General features: G+C 40.5%; 1 protein-coding gene across 2 annotated transcripts in view; it reads left to right on the top strand.

Moving 5' to 3' along the window:
• The window catches only part of COL22A1 (collagen type XXII alpha 1 chain), a 231,224-nt gene that overhangs the window by 171,998 nt on the left and 37,381 nt on the right, over positions 1–21,845 (top strand). For both annotated transcript variants that reach the window (XM_046920616.1, NM_001139439.2), the window contains 12 exons: positions 140–181; positions 1,759–1,791; positions 5,332–5,385; positions 5,903–5,956; positions 7,113–7,166; positions 9,116–9,169; positions 10,795–10,848; positions 11,803–11,907; positions 12,897–12,941; positions 15,130–15,207; positions 18,209–18,244; positions 19,176–19,229. In XM_046920616.1, coding sequence (XP_046776572.1) covers positions 140–181; positions 1,759–1,791; positions 5,332–5,385; positions 5,903–5,956; positions 7,113–7,166; positions 9,116–9,169; positions 10,795–10,848; positions 11,803–11,907; positions 12,897–12,941; positions 15,130–15,207; positions 18,209–18,244; positions 19,176–19,229 — 663 coding nt within the window. The remainder of the gene's footprint in view (positions 1–139; positions 182–1,758; positions 1,792–5,331; positions 5,386–5,902; positions 5,957–7,112; positions 7,167–9,115; positions 9,170–10,794; positions 10,849–11,802; positions 11,908–12,896; positions 12,942–15,129; positions 15,208–18,208; positions 18,245–19,175; positions 19,230–21,845) is intronic.

The following is a 21,845-nucleotide window of genomic DNA, read 5'->3' as shown; positions in this document are numbered from 1 at the left end:
AATGCAAATTAAGCTCTGTGCCAATTGTACAGTTTCCCTTGGGTTACAATTCATCTGACAAAGTTGTATCTTCTAAATGTTAATGTGGATTTTTATTTTCTCACCTTTTATATCCATAGTTATATTCTTCTCTCTCTAGGGTGACACAGGTTCCCCTGGCCCACCAGGCATACCTGGAACAGTAAGTAAGACAGTGTGCTACAAAAAAATTCTAGGCATTGTCACACTTCTGACATACAAGTGCCTCAGAAACAAAGCTTTACAAGATCTGTGCCTCTCTGCTGAAACGTTAGGATTCATTTACTCTCCCACCATCTCCTTTAGTTTGAAAGAAGCTCTATGAAGTTGTGTTGGTCTTTTGTTTTTCAGAGGTTAAGCACTCTTCTGTTTCTTTGCAAACAGCTCTTTTCTGTGCACTTGTTTCATGGTAGCACTTAAATTGAACTTCTGATATGTTTAGCAGCTGTAGGAGCTGCTGATGAAGATCATCAGGGTGAAGATGAAGAGCATCTTTGTACCGATTTTCTAGGTGATTTAGATTTTCCCACCTGAGACCACATGGTAAGACTGATTCACTGAGAGCAGATATCAATGAACAACAGCTTTTCTCTTGCGGTGAACAGTTCCTCTTCTTCCAAGAAGAGCAGTGGCCTTCGCTTCTCAGTGACAGTAACTTATGGGTTGGAAGAGCAGTGCTGTAGCCTTTGCTGCATACAGTGTCATACTGCGCTGAAAGCCCAGAAAGACCTTCTCCTAACAGAACTTGATTGGTATTTGGGTTCAGAACTGGATCTAGCACACAAACCAACAAACCACATGAAAACATCAATTTGTTGTTTCTTAAATGAGCCTGAACAATTCCTTTCAGATGCATGAGTGTGATTATTATGGACTTAACTCCAGGCACACAATGAGCCTCACAGTTCCCTCCAGCAAAATCTGAGTAAGCAGCTTGGAGCGAGCACTAGGAACAGGGTTCTCATTGCAACAGAAAGGCTGATCCCTGTTACAGATCCTCTGGAAAGTGTCAAATACCCACTTTTCAGCTTCGCTCATCACAGCTGGTTGCAGCTGCCGCATTCACAGATCATGAGGAGAATTTTAATCAGGATCTGTTGGAGAGAATCCAGTGTCTGCAAACCTTCATAGAGCAGTGGAGGAGGTATTACAATTTCTTCCTTGCAATCAGCTAGGCCTCTTTAGTCTGTGTTTAATAGGATCACGTGAGAAGACTGAGATTGATAATAAACCTGTATTGGTCAAAAGCTTGGAAAATAAAGCTTATAAATACAGTATCCCAAGGATAGGTGTAAAAAAGATATGCCTGACAACCCAACCTTCCAGTTTTTGTAGGGAGAAGTAATCTCCATTTCATCTGTAAAGATAGCTAGCAATTTCACTGTACTTTCATTTCATCAAGGACTTATTTTTTTTTCCTGATTTTATCAGTTTTGATAATAGATTCTGCTTCTCTCTACTAATTGCAATCCTTTTGTATCTGGCCATTCCTTCAAGATAACCAATGTCATAAGACAACCAGTTATGCTGAGATATCTTATTAGTGGTACAAAACAGAGAGCTCAGCCTTGGAGTTAGAAAGTTTAATGATACTGAAGATGTTACAATGAGTTGCTCATTTATAAACCTACTAATGGTTACATGGAATGCATCATCTATAACAACAAGGAGAATGCACAAGTTTTTGCATTTCCAGGAAAATAGACAGTGCTTCTTTTAATATTTTGGTTTCTTTTCTAGACAGCCTTCTTCACCCCACACCCGAGGATTCCTGTAAGTATTGTCTGTAATAAAGATGGCCTCTAGCTTGTTGTCTTTAGCATCTGTTAGAGTATGTCAGTAATTCCAATGTTATTTAAATGCTTTCATTAGGGAGGTCAGTTTGGGTCTGGTTCTGTGCAACAACACCATGTTAACCAGCAGTGATAAGAAGCCCACAGCTGTCCTGATTACACCAGCATCCGAACCAGCTTCTGCTGAGACACAGCTGTATGTTGTCCACTATTTAAATGAGGAATGCATTGTGGAGTACATGATGGGAATTAACTGGCATTACTTAAGATCATACCTTTGGTATCTGGATAAGCTTGTTAAGGATCAGGAGGCTTTAGGGCATGTAAATGGCAGAAGTAGGCTGCAAATGTGGCATTGTAAAAACAAAGTGCTTGACAAGTTCTTGAGAGATAGATGAAATGGGAATGTGAGGTAGTGCTGGAATTGGTGACAATTTCTTTGGTTCTCTCTCCGCCTTAGCTCATAGATTGCTGCTATATATACAAAGGAAATAAGGCTTCAGGGAAGACGTTACCACTCTCTACAACTCTCTGAAAGGAGGATGTAGCAAGGTGGGGGTCAGCCACTTCTCTCAGGTAACTAGTGACAGCATGAGAGATACTGGCCTTAAGTTGCACCAGGGGAAGTTCAGGTTGGATATGAGGAAAAATTTCTTCTCTGAAAGAGTGGTGAGGTATTGGAATAGGCTGCCCAGGGAGGTGGTGGAGTCACCATCCCTGGAGATATTCAAAAACACAGCACTGAGGGACATAGTTAATGGGCATGGTGGTGATGGGTTGATGGTTGGACTAGATGATCTTAGTGGTTCTTTCTAACCTTAATGATTCTATGAAATATGCAGAATAATGACAACTTATGTGGTCTACGTAGTGCTGCAGTCACAGGATTTTTCTCTTTAGTTTTGGATGCATTGCTCTTGTAAATGAGCTGCAAGACTGTGAAGACTAAAAGGCCTGAAGCGTGTCAGCAGGTCAGATCACTGGGATTTCTCCATGTACAAGTTAATGGTAATGGTATTTACCATATTGTAAATATGGTATTTACCATATCACAGAACTGCATATAAAATTACAAAGTTTGGGAAGAGAAAGGGAGGTTATCTTTGATTTACAGCTTTAGAAATTAAGGTGTCAGAAGGTGGTGATATGCCTTAGGAGGTTGTCATTGATTATGTTCTAGAGGCTGCAGCACCAGCAGGGTGCTGAAAATTGTCATGCAATCTTCAAAATGCAATACTTGCCACTGCTTTCCACTGATAATGTTGTGTATAGAAACAGAGAGTGACTTACACAGACAGAGACAGGAAACGCATTGTGAATAAAAGACAGCACCTCCATTACTCTGTTTCCTTATTATTAGCTTAAATCAATTTTATTTAGAGCACACCACAGTAATTGTCAGAAATGGGAAGCCTCTAACCAAGTGACTCTGAGCTCCTCTTTGCCAATCACCACAGTTCAGTTGTGTGTTTTTGGTGCAGCTTGTGCTGTGGGCTCTGCAGAAACTCGATGGCCCAACAGGGCAGTAGAGAGGTTTCTGCCATATATATTTAGACCAGTGAATTTAGAGCATTGAGTATTTCTTGGAGATGAGGTGTGTGAGAATCACAGTGGTAGTCAGGTATTATGGTTAGAAAGGAGCAGAACAGTAAAACAGGAGATGGCTCCTCACTTTGCCTTCCACCTCCCACTGCAGCTGGTTACTGCGGAGCCCTCACTGTGTTTCCTTTAAATGGCACAAAAATGATGAATGCGTTAATTCTGACTACAGGAGGACACTGCCAAGAGAGGAGGTCAGGAAGGTTGTGAGCACAGATCTTGCCCAGCTTGGTAGCAGCTGTTAGTTGTCACCACAGCATTTCTGTTCATTGAGCTGTAGGAAAGAAGTAGGTGGCAGCTGATTAAGTCCAGCTGCCAGGGGCAGAGGTGTCTGCCATGTGCAGTACTGATGGGAAGACTTCATGGTCTCTGTGGGCAGTCATGGATTCGGCAAATTTGGGAAGGACTTGCATGTAGTTAGGATAGGAAATGGCTTTGGTTGTGGCTGTGCAAAGACATCAGTCTGGAATTCTGCCAATTTTTCATTGACATGGAAGTCAAATATTGGGGAAAATGTAGGAAAAATGAGAATATTAAAAAAAATCCTCTTTTTACCTCTTGAGTTGCTTCTTCTTTTTGCAATCTTGTTCTCCCTTATAATACATGTCCTTATTTCCATTTAGTAATACCATCCTTATCTACAGATTTATTACCACATTCCTGTGCCTTTTTGCTTCTGTCTTACACAAAACAAATTCCAGACACAACTGAGCGGGTTTGTCACAAAAGGCCTTTAAGTACTTCATGTGGTTGCACGATCCTTCAGGAGGCCAGTAGATGGCATCAGGGACTGCCTCATGGGAAGTTGGTCTAACCGGGTGCTGGTTGTAAAGCGAAATTCTTCAAATTATTTCTTACAAAGCATAATGCTTATTCATAATGCATAATAAAAACAGACGTAAGCAGTATTTATGCTATTACTTTTATTTTTCCTGATAGAGAACCATTTGCAAACAGACTTTGGATTCCCAGGTGTTGCAGAAATGATCAGCAAATAGCAGATGTGAATAAAATACAAACTGATTTGCTCGTAGGTTCTGCATTTCTACTGATCATTATTCCTCGTGTGTGTGCTGGGGGAGCTTAATTTGCTGCTGTACTTACTGTTTTTTGATTGCATAATTGAAACACCTCATATGATAAATAATAAATAAGTGATGATTGCTATTGCCTGAATACATATGGTCTTATAAGTAAGCAAACGTGGGTATTCAAGTAGTGTCAGGTTTTCTCTGGCTAGTTCCATTATTGTGTGCTGTTCCATTCAATTTATAAAAAGCAGAAATACGGACTTACTGATTATTATTATAGAACTCGGGGCTGATGAACACCTGTCTGAAAGCATCTTTAATGAGGAAGAACAAGGATAAATTGTTCCTATTAGTCAGTAATGGTAGTGCATGATATAGTGAATTGGTGTTGCAGGAGGGAGGGTAAGTTGCACGAATGTGTGAAAACATTGGCAGAGCTAGAGATTTGGAAAAGCTGTGTAATACACATCTCAGGAAGTGTTCAAGATGCCCTCAGTCTTAAAGGTGGAATAGCAATCTGTTTGTATGCGGGACGCTTTCCATGCTGTAGGGTAGCTTTAGGCTTTTGGTCTTACAGAGAGACAATGCAATGCAGTAGCCCTGGTGCTTTTGCTGTTGGATGTGTCACCTGGCCTATCAATACACTGGAGCAGAACTGTTCAAATTTTAGGACTGCAAATTCTTTAACTACTTTTCTCCATGAAGGAAAACTCTTCTCTTTTAAAACTGAATATTTTTGCAATTAGTATCATACCAGTCCTAGAAGTCTAGACAAAAATCTCCTTTGAGGAAGGTACTCTATTCCAGAAATGGATATCTGATCAAAGGAGTCCTCTTACAAAACAAGACTAGGGTGACTTCTAGGTTTTATTTGTCTTGTTTTATATCAGGGTGAACCAGGACCAAAGGGAGAGAAAGGAGATCGAGGAACAAGTGGAGAACCTGTAAGTACAGCTAAGTGTTTCTTAAGCTAGTTTTGAATTCTATCAAGGAGAAGACATGAGAGCTGCTTCTTTTGAAGAGAGAGTGTGGGACATGCTCTTTCCATAGCCAGGAATCTTCTCTCATCAGAAATAGCCACAGGGGTGTTTGGCTTTGGCTCCACAGGAAGACAGATTACATGAAATTAAGTACCTAATTTTTTAGCTCTATACCCTAGTGGCTGAGAAGAAGAGTATGGGATTTGCAAGACAGAACTTGACTGACAGTAGGGTTGTACAGGATTTATTAAGGATTTTCAAATGTGGCCTGTCTAAATAGTGCAGTTGGCTACTCCATTTGTATTCAGCTGTGCTCCTGTTCTGGAAGGAGCTCTCAGGAGAGGTAGAGACCTGTGCAGTCCCAGCCTCCATAAAAAACACTCTCTCTTCTCTCAGTGTGAGGGAGGAATAGCATCTTATGGTGAAGGGAAGAATTGAACTGTTTCCTTCAGGTCTTCCACCTGTGCCTCTGTTTTTGCAGGGATTACCAGGGATCCCAGGTGAACAGGGTGTCCCAGGGCCTGTAGGACTACAGGTAAGAAGGGCGTAACTTAAAGCAAATCTTTGCTATGGCCTGAGAGGGTTGACTTCATGGTGCATCTCATTGTAAATAATTCTACCCCTGTATACCAACATCCCATTTCTCCCACATCATTCTAAGTACAGGGACTACTGTACAGGTATTTGCTCATGTTGGACAGTATGAGGAGAATCAAAGCAGAAATATGTCATATCTGGAGAAAGACTAGTGTAATCTGAGGAACTTCTTCCAACTTTAGATTCCTTCACCTGGGCACTTTGTATTGGTGCCACCATATCACAGGTCTTACAGATAAGCTACTGAAGAACGTTAACAAAATGTTGCAGATTCGACATTCAGATTCATCCCCAGCTCACTTAACCCTGACAGCACTATTGCTCATGTTAAACAGTTTTATAATCTTAATTATCTTCTGAAAAACTCCTGGCTCATTCACAGTATTTCCATGTACCACTGAGGTATGTCTCCATATAAACATGGAAGGGTATTTACTCTGCCTTCATTTGTGCTGCGTTCAAATCTCATAATCATCTGTTACTTGGGGATCAGCAGCACAAACTGGTTAACAGCAATCTTAGCATCATGAAAACAGTGAAACAAAAAACCAAACATAATACCATGCAACTTTCAAGTAACATTTGCTAAAAGGGGGACCAGATCAGTGGATAGGCTGCACTCTGTCATGCCAAAATCCTAATGAAAGAACTAAGTAGTGTGTAGGACTATGGCAAACTCCCTGCACTGTAATCTATTTTGACCATTTCTAAATGACTGTTGGTATTTGAGAACTGCAGACAAAACTTCCCCTTTGCAAGGAAATCATTGGAGTTCAGCTAGGATGGAAGCATCAGGTTGGCCTAAGGAAAGGAAGCAGCTTCCCCCAGATGAATGTCTTGCAAGTTCCAACTTGCAGTACAGTGAAATAGCCTCTGAGCTGATCAGTCATTAGTAATTCTTCTTATGTCTCAGGGTTTTATTTTTATATTTCATTTTCTTGCTGCATAGAGAACTGGGAGCCATTTCCTCAGCCGTTAAACTCCTCTGCGAATTGATTAGCTGAGTGCATGTTCAGGCATCCTCAAGTCTATTTGTCTGGCAGGCAGTCCCATCCCATCTCTAATCAGCTGGTACTTCTTTTCTTTCTGCACAGGGGACAAAGGGGCAGAAAGGAGCTCAAGGAGAAGCTGGAGCCCCTGGAGAGGCTGTGAGTAGCTGTTTCCCTTGCAGCATTTTTCCTTGGCAGTAACACACCTAAAGGGACTTGCAAGTCCCTCCCTGCCTTGCTGATTCATGGTTCCAGGCTGCTTGGGTGCAGGGCACATCCTAATCTACAGCTGAAAGAAGAGTCACTGCTGGTGGGCAAACAGATGCAGCTGCACCAAACCAATCAATGCCCCAATCAGCCCAGCTCTAAATTGTTTGTCTTTTTTTGGATAAGTCTCCCTCTCTAACAAAAGCCTACTTTTCTGGGTGAACTGAGGCAGAGCTTGCTGCTGCACTGTGCTATCAGCCCAGCCCAGGCAGTCAGCTGGTGCACAGAGTGAGCTTCCTAGCAGCAGCCAGAATTAGTTTTTGACAACAGTTGGTTTTAGGCTTTGTAGTCAATTTTGCTTTCTTTAATAAAGCCTCATCGCCAGAGGAATCATTACATACCACTTTTTGAGGCCTGTATTCTGTGGAGTGCTACCATTGTCTGACTATATGCTAAAGAACAGCTGAAGATTCAAGTCCTGTTTTATTACTATAGCAATTGTATACTCCCTTTGTGTCTGAATAAAAGACCACATACTTTCTTTGTAAGCAGAGAAGGAAAACTGAAGAACTGATTCAAGTAATGACTGGGAGAGATGATGAAGACATTCAAGGTCAGACTGGACAGGGCTGTGAGCAACCTGACTTAGCTGTAGGTGTCCCTTTTCACTACAGGGGAGTTGGACTAGCTGGCCTTTAAGGGACCCTTTCAACCCGAAAGACATTATGATTCTATGATTATATGTTTGTATATGGGAGAAGAAAGTCATAGGAAATCCAAGCAAAGCATCCTAGAGCACAGCATTTCTCCTTGTGTCTTTGTGGTTTCCCTGCTTGAATTTGTGCTCAGGCATTGTATTTATCAGTGCTTTGACCCTAAACTGTCAACTGCCTGTCCTCAAGTCTCCATCTTCTTCAGTTGAAGGACTTCTTAGACCACGTGAAGAAAAGCAGCTAAGAGTGACCCACTCCCTCTAAACCTATTCATTGATTTTATTTCTTAGTATAACCTGGTGGCTTGGAGAGTATTAATGATACAAAAATGCACACATATGCCTTTTGTTTGCCATCCCATCATAGACTGCCACTGCTCCACATTTCTTTTAACTCATAGACCAGTAACTGTGAATAACACAGTAACGAGGAAACCTTTAATTCTCTTTCAGTGAGCCTGATAGACAGTCATTCATTTGCTGTGAATACCCTTCATAGCTGTGCTGTGGAAGATTTTCACCATCTCCCAGCTGTTTGCATTGTCCCTCTGCAAGAAATCGCTATCCAGATTTTCCAGTAGAAGGGGTTTCTGTATTTCAAGTCAGGTAGATTATTTCACTTTGCCAGTGCAGATGTTTTTAGATAGTCTGCCTGTTTTCATCCTGAATGGCCTAGGAATGCTAATAGAAACCCTTTTCCTTATGAAGCTGTGACAGCAGGTGAACCCTGGCCTGTGTAGAGTGATGAGTAACTCCAGAGATAATGACTTAGACCTGATACTGTCAGGTCTAGAAGAAAATGTCTAACTACAGCCTGGTAACCCCAAGTATATTTCTCTCTGGGGACATAATCTGAAAATATTTCCTCCCATGTCTCCCGTGCGTGTTTGGAGGCATACATGCTAAATGGGATAGCAGACAAAAATACCTGTAATTCAGAACAAAAGCACTCTGAATGGTTTGTGATGCTTGTCTGTCTAACACAAATGAGTATTTTTTTTAATTATTATTTTATTGTTTCGTGCTTCTTTACACTACAAAGTGTTTCAAAAAAGATGCTACTCTTTTGATTTTTGCATGTACAGCAATTTGTATGACATAAACTCCAGTTCCATTTGGAACATCTTGTCCCTATGGTGGTACGAGTTGTGAATTACATGTGTACATAAATTTTACTTTCTTTAAACAGGGTGCAGTTGGACCAGTGGGGCCACCAGGACCAAGAGGATTGCCAGGCAATGTGGTATGTATGCACCAATGTATTTGTTTTCCCATCTGTCCCCTGATCTCTTCATTTAAGGTTTTATTTTTCCTTCCATGGGGGTATACTATCAGATTCAAAAGGCTGTGTTTCATTACACTTTTTTACAGTTGAATCAAAAGATATGGAGGCACCTGGGAATGGTGTTTCTATGAAACATATTTTCATATTCATTTGTAACAACAGGGAGGCATGGAGAAGCTTCACTCCTCTTCAAATTGTAAAAAAAAAAAAAAGCATTTTTTTCTGCCAGCTCCTCAAGAGAAAAATTACAGTGTTTATTGTCTCTCTGGTTTTGTTTCCTTCACCTCATTTCCATTTGGCTTTTCCCTTTGAAAACATGACTTCTTGATATCAGGATTGCATAGTAAGCTTCCATATTTGTTATGAAATTATATAAATATTAGATGCTACAGTCAGTGCCTTGAGGTTGTACATCCTCTTACCTCAGTACACATTCATCACCATCATAATATTGTGCCTGACAGAGCTTTTCATGTCTGCACAGAAACCTTTAGACTAACTCCACTCCCTGCTCCACCATTGTAACTTTCTATTTAGCACTTGGGATTTCTTTAGATTTCCAGCAGAGTAAGTGAAAAACAACACTTAGACCTCAGGTTGAAATATGTTCAGGAACAATGGTTTAGCACAAAGGCTAAAGGCTCTTGAAGTCAGTTTGTCAACTAGGCAGTCCAAATAATACTAAATTGCCTTTCTGCTAACTGTTAAGCTACTTTTCATTTAATTGTATTAGCACAATGATTTCATTTCAAACTGGGAGATGATATCTAAAATTAAGACTTTGTTCAATTTTACAGTTCCTTTAAGCAAATTTCTCTACCACTAATACCAATATATTACTTATAAAAGCTAATATAAGTAAATATTTTTTTACTGGTACATAAAAGAAAATAATTATCCTGTCCACTCAGAAAGGAAGTCAGTCCAATCTTATGGTGTCAAAACATCATTTAATATCTTAAAATGGAGTACAACTCTGTAAAATGTACACGTTTTGGTGAGTTAGGAAGCCACAGTATTTGACTTCATCTATATTTTGACAAGGACTGCTTTGGAATCTGCCAAGACCTGAAGAGGAACAAAAAATGGAAATAAAGGGTAAAACAAACATAGTTAAGTATTCCAGTGTGTGGCTTTGGAGACTGTTAGCTGTAAAAAAAATTGAATATTGTGAGACTTTTGGCTTCTCTGATGGAGAGGTGATGATTTGGAGTTTGTTGGTAATGGATTAGGAACTGCTGAGGATTTCACAGAAAATAAATGTTATTGGTAGAAGAAGAATGTGCAAATCTGGAATTAGCTCCATTCCAGCTCTTGCTGTTCAGCTCTTTTTTATATTAAAAAAACAAAACAAAACAAAAAACAACAACAAAAAAACCTCACTTAGCACTTGGTACACAGCTCTTCTGTGATGTTCTCTGGATTATTTGATTCTCTGAATTCTCTAGTTGTCTGTAGTGGAAAGTGTAAAACTCATACTAATCCTTGAGATAGACCATATTGAACATGCTGGTTTATCTGTTTTCTTTAGGATCAAATGCTGCCTAAAAAGAGTTTAGTCTTTAAAGTTCTTTTTTCTTCAGGGAGTGCCTGGAAACCCTGGTCTACCAGGGAAGGAGGGAGAAAGAGGGGAAAAGGTGAGTTTGTTCTTTCATGGGTTTGTTCCTTTTCCTTGGGGCATTTTAAGTAACTTAGGACAGAAACAGCCTGAATTGGCACATGATTTCATAGGTTCATAGACTGCTAGGACACATGGGCTCATTAGATTATCTCATCTGACCTATTCTATTACACATGTTACAAGGATTTCACCCTGTTGCAGCCTTATAATTTACCTAATAAACTACTGAGGTACAAATGAATATGTTGAAGTCACTGCTACATACTTATGTAATGAATGCATCTTTTGTCCTCACCATTCAGTACTTTGTGAGATGCTTATTTACCACTGTAAACCCAAAGCTGAAAGAAAAGCTTTCTTTTGTTGCTTAGAAAACAGATTTCTGCTTTTCTGGTAATGTACTGTAATATGACCATAAGCTTAGCCGTTCAGTACACCCTTTCTCACCTATGTCTGCTTTGCCCAACTGTTGTGTTTCATTTCATATCTAGGCAATATACTCTCTCATGCCAGGGAATTGTAGTTTACCAGTACATGACATGGCAGCCAGCATGCCAAAGTCCTCATCTTTTTTTTCTTTTTTCTTTGCCAGAGTAGGAATAATTAATCACAAACAGGGACCTGTATATGTAGGATATAGGATTTAGAATAGAAACAAATCCCAGCCTCCTCAGTCTCAAGGTGTTTTAGATTACAGAGATTCATCTCAGCACCATGTATGGATCAACGACTCCCTCATCTAGTCAGTTCCCAAAACATTTTGAAATGTTTTGCTTTTTTAAGGAAAATAAAATGCCCTGAAATTTCTGAAGGAAAAGGCTTCTTTTAAAAGATGGTTTCCTATGGTAACAAGACATGTTCAGATGAGAAAGCTATAAAAAAACGTAGATCTTTTTGTCCCAGTAAAAGACCTCAGACAAGAATGGTCCTTAATGTATGGTTGACAGCTTTATTGGATTGTCTTCTGCAGGGTGACCCAGGAAAAGAAGGAAAGGTGGGTTTACCTGGGCCAGCTGGTGTGCCAGGGCCTCCTGGACCACCGGGTTTGCCTGGCAAAGGTAAAGATGGAGAACAGGTAAGTTCTGCTGGCAAGCTCTGTGCTTGAGTAGCTCAATGAGAGCTTGACAAACACAGCTTCTGAGGGAATGTTGGACTTCAGGTAGAGGGTTAGGTTGACATCTCATGGGTGTTTGCAAGACACCTGAAGGCGCATAAGCCTTTGTTGTGCAGGATGCTGCAGATCACAGTGCTGTATCCAAAAAGGCAGAGAGGACTGAAGCTGTATTTCTGAACATTAGTGTGCCATCCTGGCCATCCAAAATGGCCTCCACAGCAAGTATCCATTGAATGATTGTTGTGACCATCATTAGCTTGATGAAAGTTCCCTAAAAACATTTACTTCTAGCTAAGTTAACAGACTGTAATCTGCTTACAAGTTGCCAATAAAATATTATTACCAGGATGGTATAGAACAAGGAAGACATCGAGGCCCTGGAGCAAGTCCAGAGGAGGGCAACAAAGCTGGTGAGGGGTCTGGAGCACAGGTCTTATGAACAGCGGCTGAAGGAGCGGGATTGTTCAGTCTAGAGAAGAGGAGGCTCAGGGGAGACCTTATTGCTCTCTATAACTACCTGAAGGGAGGTTGTGGTGAGCTGGAGGTCAGCCTCTTCTCTCGTGTGACTAGTGATAGGACTAGAGGGAATGGCTTCAAGCTGCACCAGGGAAGATTCAGACTGGACGTTAGGAAATACTACTTCTCTGAAGAGGTGGTCAGGCACTGGAATGGGCTGCCCAGAGAGGTGGTGGAGTCACCGATCCTGGTGGCGTTCAAAGAGCGTTTGGATGTTGTGTTGAGGGATATGGTTTAGCGAGAACCATTGGTGGAGGGCGAATGGTTGGACTGGATGATCCTGTGGGTCTTTTCCAACCTTAGTGATTCTATGATTCTATGATTCTAAGGAAGGGGGGGTGGGTGCTGGGAACTTGTGCTACCTTGCCTCCCTCAAAGGCCACGCTCCAGTCAGGTGCAATGACTCTTCTCTGGTTTTGGTTACGTCACTTTAGGGGGAAAGAGGCCCACCAGGCTTGCCAGGACCTTTTGGACATAAGGTGAGTATGAGCTTTATTGTTTATTACAGACTGCTTCCTTCCACTGTTACAACTGAAGATAGTTATGGTGAAAATATGGTCTGCTTTTCACTGGAAAATAGTGTTTGTGAAGCAAACCTTCAAAAAACCTTTTAGAATATTTCTTTCTTTACTATTCCAGTGCCTCTGTAGATGCAAATATTAAGATATGAATTAACTGTGTTCATTTTCCACATTTAAAATTTCTTCCAGCATTATGCAAATTCAACACAGACTAAATGCTGAATGCTGCATACTTTTTCAGGGAAATTGTGACAGGGGACATTTAATCCATTCAGCAAAAGAGACATTTCATAGCTAAAGGATGAATGGACACACCTGTCAGCCCCTCAAAGCGCACTCCTCCATAGCCTTTATTTATTTCACCTCTCTCAAGAGGAAATCAAGTGTTTTCCACTGGGACTGTGTAGTTCTGGTTTGCCCTCCTGTATTGCAGCTAAGGCAAAGACTAGTTTATTGATTAAGCTAACAACATTGTCTTCAACTGAAAATGAAGTTTATTCCTTTGCGAGTACATAGCAAGTAGAGAAAGGAACAGAACAGCAAAAGCATTTGCTTCTGTAAGCATCTGGATTGTGCTTGAGTCTTCAGTCAGATATATCAGAAATTCTCCTCTTCGAAATGACTATGTCCTGATTTGGAGTGGAAGAAAAATAGGATATTGAAGCAGGTTTTGTAAATGATAGGTAGTAATACAGCAATATGAGACTGGGTCCCGTACTTTTGAAATAACCAAACTTCTATGAAGGATTTTCTCTTGCTTTTGCAGCATTCTGCATAAATACATTGTATTCTGTTGTATATATTTTTGACAGTTCAGAACGTAGACACAATAATAGAGTGAAAGTAATATAAAAATCAGAAAGAAAAAAAAACACTGAAGGAAATCTGATGAAATACGTTGTTCAGTATCAACACAAGATGGTAGGAATCTTAATTGTGCATGGAAAAATACTATTGAAATTTTTGTACTGAAATTATGTTCTTGAACAAAGTGACAGATAAGAGATCTGCAGGAGTGCCTAAACTAATGAGAATACATTTTCTCTCACTGTCCTTGCAGTATTGTTTCTCTGAAATAGAAGATTAGTTTAAGAAAAAGAAAGGAAATAAAGTAAGAGATATTGCAGAATGAACATGGGCCAGGCAGAATTCGTGGGTAACCATTTTTCTGTCAAGCTTCTGTACAGTTGGAAATAGTGTAATAACAAATAACATAAATAAGGCTCATTGTTATATGTCTACTGCCAGTGTGAGACTGACTCTCACAACTGCAATATAATCCATAAAAAATCTTATTTGATATTTCTCTCTATAACAAGGAAAGAGAAAGGACATTAAATTTAAGTACTGTAGCTGATTTTTTTCTTAACTCTCTGTCTACAGTGCCCATTAAACTGCACCAAGTAGCTGTCTATGCTCTGCAGATTTTAATGTTGAAAATTTGGTTTTCTGAAAGGGAGGTCTCTCCATTTGTAGTGTAGTCCCCTAGAGAGAGTTGTAGAATTGATTTTTAAGAATTGTTAATGCACTGCTGTGAACACGCTTGTGTTGGTAAAGGAGAATATTAAGATGCATCCCAACTTCCTAATTCTGTCTTCCCTGTATAAATAATATGCATTTATCAATGCTTGCAGGTTAGCTGTCTACCACACAAATGCGGAGAAAGGAGAACTAAGTACTTAGTGTTTGCCCAAGCCAGGGGAAGTGCCTCATAGTACCCTGTTGGCAATTGCAAATGCAGGTGTGAAACTCCATGAAAGCAGATGTCCTATTCATCTAAAATCTGATGTTCTCAAATTAGTGCAGTGTATCAGCCATTGCAGCGTATGGGACTACTGTTGGGAACTGGATGCTGTGTGCTAAAATAAATTAAAATACTTGTGGTAGCTGTATTCCTTTTCAGTTACGCGATGTGGCACATGCTGATGTGATGTCAGTGCTCACAAAGGTGAACCCCTCTGAAGGAGGGAGGCACTTCTCTTGGCGTGACATGACAGAAACTGTGTTGCCACAGCCTGATCCCATTTCATACTGGGCAGGATCAGGTCAGGTTGTACCAGTGTTATGTTTTGTTGGAAAACCGTATTGTATTTCAGCACATTTTCTCCACAGTGGACAAAGCCTTTAACTTCTCCCTTTATTTCAGGGTGAGAGGGGAGCTCCTGGCCTCCCTGGACAACCAGGAGACAGAGGTGTGCCAGGAGTTGGACTGGCTGGACCACCTGTAAGTAGCAGGGGCTGTTGCAACCTGTGATGAGACAAAAATTTAACCTTTTAACCCATCACCATCTGGAGAATGGGCTCCCTGTGATCCCCTCTGCCAAGGGCCTACAGCATTTCACTCACTGAAGATGCACAATGCTAGCCCAAAAGCTGCCATTCATGGCTCAGATGCCCACATGTTTGTTGTGAGGGATCTTGATGCATTTGGTTTTAGTTGAAAGAGAAAGGCAAAAAAGTGCTATCAGAGTGATGGATGCAGCTGTCAGTTACTTGTGATTTTTCAGATCTTGACACGCTGGCTCTGGATGGGAGCCGAGGTCTCTGCTGAGCTACCAGAGTTGGTTTAACAGGGAGATGTAACCCTGCTGTCACCTCATTAGGAAGAATGACGGTGACACACATGCCCACATCAGTGAAACTGATAGGGAAATATAAAATCAGATTAGTTAAATCGCTGCCTTCCAAGAGAGCCATTGTCTTCATAATTTCCCTCAGAGATTAAGTTACATCTGATCCAGGTCTGCCATCATCTCCTGCTGTTTTTGAAGTTCTACCATTATTAGTGGGCATGAGATGTTTGTGGGATTTGTTCCAGAAAATATGATATTGGGATTTGATCATCCCAGTACTTAACATGCATGACTACTCTTGAGCTCAAGGGGATTTGACAGTGCTCTGACTTTGTAGCCCTCCTGCTCTACTAAGTAAATGCACAAGTGAAATAAGTCTAGAAGAAATCAAACTTCATATCTGGTTAAAACTGCTAGAGAACATCAGAGTCTTTGCATCCTTTCATATTCCTTTATACGTGCCATGATACTGTACCAGCTAAAGCCAACATTTTCATGCTCTGATTATCTGCTTAGAAGTTTCTCAGTTAGTACATGAAATTACCTTGAAATGATAAGTTATATTGTATGATACTGGCTGATAAATCTAGCATTCTGGGGTGCACTTCCACTTAATATTTGGTTTTATCCTGCTGAATACTCTGTATAGTAAAGCAGACTGGGTCGGTTTCATAGCACATCATGACCATATCATGGCCATCGTGGTGCTTAACAATGGTATCAACGATAGAAAATTTGCTGAGTGTTACTTTACTATGATTTAGATAATGAACAGTGATGTTGTTGCATTTCTTAAGGTTCAGTCATTAACATTAAAGTTGAATTAGAAATGAATGACTTCTTTGAAAGTCACTAGGATGTGGCTAGTATTTAATTAATGAGTTGTAGATCCATTACAGGGTTAGCTCTTTATTTTTTATTTATTTTTTTTATTTTTTATTTTTTAAACCACCATTATAATGATTTTCTTCACTGCAGGTTTGTCATAACCTCAGCTCCAGTTCAAAGACTCAGAATTTGATAAGATCTATATAACATTTAATCCATCAGGCTTTCACACATATTGAGTCCCACTAAAAAAGAAAATCCTCAGTGGAGATGCTTCAGTGCATATTATACACTAAATAAAGGTGTCAGCCTATACCCTTTCTAGTAATGTGACAAAATTGGGTATATAATGTTTTCAGTTTCAGAGGTAAGAGTCAGCAATTTGTTTTAATTGGAGTCCTCACCTTGTTTCCTCCTGTGCCCTTAATCTCTCTTGAATTTTGCTCCCTGTGTGAAAGGTATAGATAGATTAGGATGGGTTTTGTTGTTGTTTGCTTTTATTTTGTTTGCTAAAGTATTGTTTTACTATTTGCATAACACTGAGCCATAAAGTGAGCATTATCAGAGTGTGTCAATTTCCCAGCTGAACTAAAAGCAGAGGAAGTGACTGCAAGGAGAAATGGGGTGAATTCACATGCTCATGTTCAAGTTCCCTAATAGAAATTTGTGATGCACTAAGTTGAAGGGAGTTACTCATGATCTGCCTTTCCTTCTTCATATTGCTATGAGTTTAACATTATGCATTTAGCCCTTGCTTTAGCAGAGCATTAAGGCATCATGCTTAGAGAACTTTATGAGGATTAGTGAATTAATATGCCTGAATTAGAAAGTAAAGGGAGAGGAGTCATAGTGTGAACCAATTTATTCAAACACAGCCCCAGAGATGTGAGGTCAAACCATGTCTGGGATGTGTTTGGGATGTTAGATTGATCCATGCCTGCTGGATATGGGTACTGCATCACTTCTGGAGTGCTCTATGCACCTGTGTAAGCTGTGAATGCAAACAAACAAATTTTGTATGCAAGTCTGCTGGACTCCCTCCTTTAACCTCATTTAAAGAGCACGCAAATCCCATGAGATGCTTTTCCTTGTTTTAGGGGAAGTTGAACACAGTGGCTTTCAGGACCATGGAGAGGTTCTCCCGTCCCAGTCCAAAAGATAAAAGGCTGCTGCAGTTCCACGTCCCCGGGTTCAGCCAGTAGCAAAGCTGAGCCCATATTGCCAATGGGCATGTACAGTGTACACAAATACACATGCTGCCACACAAGTCAATTCAGGGAGACTAATGCCTTGATCAACACCCACGTACACCTCAACAACACTCACGTAATGATGAAAAAGCACAGGTTCACAGCCGCTCAGCTCTGTTGGCACTCACACTTTTCCTATTCAGCTAGTCTGACTTGAAGCTCACCAAGATTCAGGCCTACAGGCTCAAATTCATCAGCTCACCCACTTGGAATAGTGTAACAAATTGGATTTAATGATAAGATAGAGCAGAATGTGATGAGGAAGTGGAGGGCTCAGTCTGACAAGCAACATGTCAACATATAGCTGTCCTCTTTAGTCTCCTTTTCTCTTTTTTTCTCACACCTTTTCTCCATGATCCATCTCAGTTTCTTCCTTTGATCTTCCCCCTGAACATCCCACTGTGAGTATTGCATATTTCTGTCTGGGCAGCCTGTCAGATTTCCTCCTTTTCCTTTCCCTTTCTTTTCTCTTTTTTCTTATCTCTGTTCTTCAGGGACCCATCCGCTCAACCAAATGGAATGTTAATTTTAAGCTCTGCTAGTATTTTGATTGCTCTGTCTTCTCCATTTGCAGGGCCCTGTTGGACCCCCAGGAGACAAAGGATCATTGGTACAGTATGTCTTTCTCACTACACCCAGATTTTGTGGGGAGGGGGCAAACATGAATTTTGTTACTAACAGTGATTTCATAAAATCATCATTAATTTTTTGGTGCTGTATTTTTCCAAGAGATGGTAGAGTCATATGTTGGCTGGTTAGCCAAATGAGACTTCGGATGTGCATTACCACTACGTGTTTGCTGTAGTGGGTTATGAGAAAAAGAGTTATCCGGACTCCTGTTCTGGTGACAACTTTTCCTCACACCTCAGAACAGTCCCACAGGAGGAAAGAAAAAGTATGTCACGGCACACAATTCAAGGCATGTTGTTATGCCTTATAATCAAAGCCTCAAATGTATAAATATTTTTCAGTATTTTTCTTGCTTAAGGCTTACAGAAAACCCTGCATTTAAGTGTTAACCAAACACACTTATTTCCTTCATGGTTTACAAAGTTGCAGTCTATAGGTGTGAAGCTAATAGCTGTTTATTATAGTTTCACTATATGCTGGTATGCATTTCCAGTGGTATAGCCCAGTCATGGTGTGTACTAGTTTGACACCAAGGAATTGAATGTTCTTTTCTCCTCCACAGTCCCATGATCAGTTGTATTTTCTCTCTGTTCATATACTTGCCTTCTTATAAAGAGTCATTATTACCTTTCCAGTTGAGGTATGTGAGATTTGACTGGAGTGATGCACTTAAAATTCCTGGATGCACAGGAACAACTGATGCTGTGATAGTTCAATGTGGAATTACTTTTTATTTTAATCTCTTTTGAAAGCGTTTAACTGTTAGCATTGTGGGTTGTTGTTGGTGATGTTTGTTTTTTTCTTTTTTTTTTTTTCCCAAGTAATTATTGAGTTGAGTGTTTTTTTCTCTTCAGCTAAGGATAATCTGGCAAGTACTGCTCATGTTTCTGTGTTTGTTCTCTCCCTGCCAGGGTCCTCGTGGTGTACCTGGTATCCCTGGACCACAGGGGCCTCCTGGCCAGGATGTAAGTAAAACAAAATTGTAAGTGCTTACAAAATTTGCTGATGCTTAAGTCTAATTTCCCTAAAAATTGTGTGCACACTCAACTTTGGTGTTGAGTGTTACTAGGATAGTGCAATGGAGATGATTTGCAAAAATTGAGCTCTTATATTTCAGGAGTTCAGGGAAAAAGAAACTTAGGACACAGAATAACTTTTCAAGGAAAGCCATGGACAACTTATGTGGCAGCATACACTGGGGAATGATCCTACAGTAGAAAAAGATGATAGTTAAGCTCTCTAGGAAATTCTTAGAAGCCTCTAAGATAAGTAACCTGTAATATTTCTATAAAAATAAGGCCACCCCCACTAAGAAGCTTTTTATGAGTTCATTTTCCTGCTGCTGCTGTGCTTGAGAGATGACACTTTAACCTCCTCTCTGTGCATTTTTCTCACTCAACTCTCTGCAGTTGAGTCATGGAGCTAAGGGATAGAGGGAAGCATGGCAGACTCCCAGCTTGATAGCTGAGCCCTCTTGCTGCCCAGTTTTGTCACAGTGTTGAATCAGAAAGGGAAGAGTTTTTTTCTCTGCTGCTAATCCAGCTCTGTGACATGGAAACCTGCCTTGGAGGAAAATCAGCAAGGGGGCTGTGAAGATTCTGAGAGATATGATCTTTGCATTTGTGCCTGTTGGAGAAATGCTGTGGGAAAGGGACAGTGGCCTTCTGTAACTCTCCTCCTGTTCTTATGCTCTTATCTGAAATGAGTACCATGAAGTACATGCAAGCATGCATCATTACTGACATACACCAATTATCGTTAAGAGGTGCACTTTTCTATAAAATAAATCTCCTTTCCTCCTGAAGCATTCAGAAAAGAAGATCTTGTGTTTTTTGTTCACCTGCTCCATCTTAAGACAAACGATTGTGACAGTGGCATTCCTCTAAAGCCTACTGTGGCAGAAATGGTCTATCACTTCATGTCCCTGAGCAACCATAGCAAATGTTTGAGTTATTTAACCAAGAGGGTTTAAACTAGAAATATAGAGCTTTTATACAGGAGATAAAACAGATGAGCTTATTGCAACTGCATATGAAGTGAGTGCAGTGCCAGCTTTTCTAAGTCTTTCTGGCTCTGCTCAGATCAGTGTTGACTGGTCAGCTCTTCGAGAGGCAGCACTGCAGTCTTTCTATCTCTCCTTTTCCCAGCAGGAAATTACCCAAGCAAAATCATCACTTATAGTACTTAGAAAGCACATCTTCTGTTACATGAACTGATTTAATTGCAGTCACCATGCCTTTCAAGAACTATGTATTCTGGTTGATCACCTATAAAGCAATTCTACTTGTGTTTCAGGATGTGTAAATGTAACTGCAGAGCACATTCCAACATTTCTTGGTATAACAGCAGGGATACTTTGTTTGACAAGATCCTGCACTTCCCAGTTTCTTGATCTCCACTTTCATTTATGAGTAGTACAAAGGATTTCTGGTTCTGCTTTTTGCACATTTCTCTATCAGGGTAGCATTCCTGTGTTCTTTGAAGCTTGCCCATTTTTGTACTCTCTTGTGTTTATACAGTATGTCATCAGTTAGAAACACTGATTTGAATTGCTGATAGGAGCTTGCCGCATAATTCCCAAGCTATTCACTGGCAACAGCCTTAATGACTTGCCTCAATGTCTTGTCTTTTGCTGTGGCCCCTGCAAATGTATTTCATGGGTTTTTTTTTTGTTTGTTTTTTGTTTTTCCCCAAAACTGAGTAATTCTTCTAAATCACATTCACATACAGTAGTCTATTCTCTGCCTTGTTTTTCCAGCTGCAGTCTCATCAGATGCCCTTGGAAATGTGTCTGTTATAGGTTGTTATATTCCCTGATACTGCAATATCATATTTAGAGTTGTATTTTGGGAGGTGAAAGAATGAATGCTTCCTTTGCAGTAGCTTTGACCAGAATTATCTCCCAGAGGAATACACTGTTTTTTTTCATGACTGCATCCTGGAAAGAGTGGCTGACACACCATTAGGCTGTGCTGCCGTTCAGTGAGACCTCACAGGCTGGAGAGTTCAATGTGGAACTTCTAGAGAGAGTCCAGCAGAGGGCCACAAAGATGAGGGACCTGGAGCATCTCCCTTATGAGGAAAGGCTGAGAGACCTGGGACCACTCAGCCTGGAGAAGATGGAGGGGGGACGTTTTCAATGTTTATAAATATCTAATGGGTGGGAGTCAAGTGATCACAAGTTGGAACATGGGGAGCTCCATCTGAACATGAGGGAAAACTTTGTTACTTTGAGGATGACAGAGCATTGGAACAGACTGCCTGTGGAGGCTGTGGAGTCTCCTTGTCTGAAGGTATATAAAATCCACCCGAACACTTTCCTGTGCAGCCTTCTGAAGGGAACCTGCTTTAATGGGAGGTTGAACTGGACGATTTCCAGAGGTCCCTTCCAACTTCTATGATTCCATGGTTCTGTGATCAAAAAACCTTTTCAGTGCCCTAAAGCATGTGCTATATGTTTAACAATACTACTGCCCTAGGTTACCTTAGAAACTTTGGCAGCTTGCTCAAATACCAAGTGTTTTTGGGACAGTATCTTGCTTTATTAAACCTTGCTTTGAAAATCCTTGCCCAAGTTTACA

The sequence above is a fragment of the Gallus gallus genome, chromosome 2, assembly GCF_016699485.2.
Source record: "Gallus gallus isolate bGalGal1 chromosome 2, bGalGal1.mat.broiler.GRCg7b, whole genome shotgun sequence".
In the NCBI taxonomy this organism is placed as follows: Eukaryota; Metazoa; Chordata; class Aves; order Galliformes; family Phasianidae; genus Gallus; species Gallus gallus.
The sequence above is the reverse complement of the archived record's forward strand: the minus strand, read 5'-3'. Positions and strand labels throughout refer to the sequence as shown.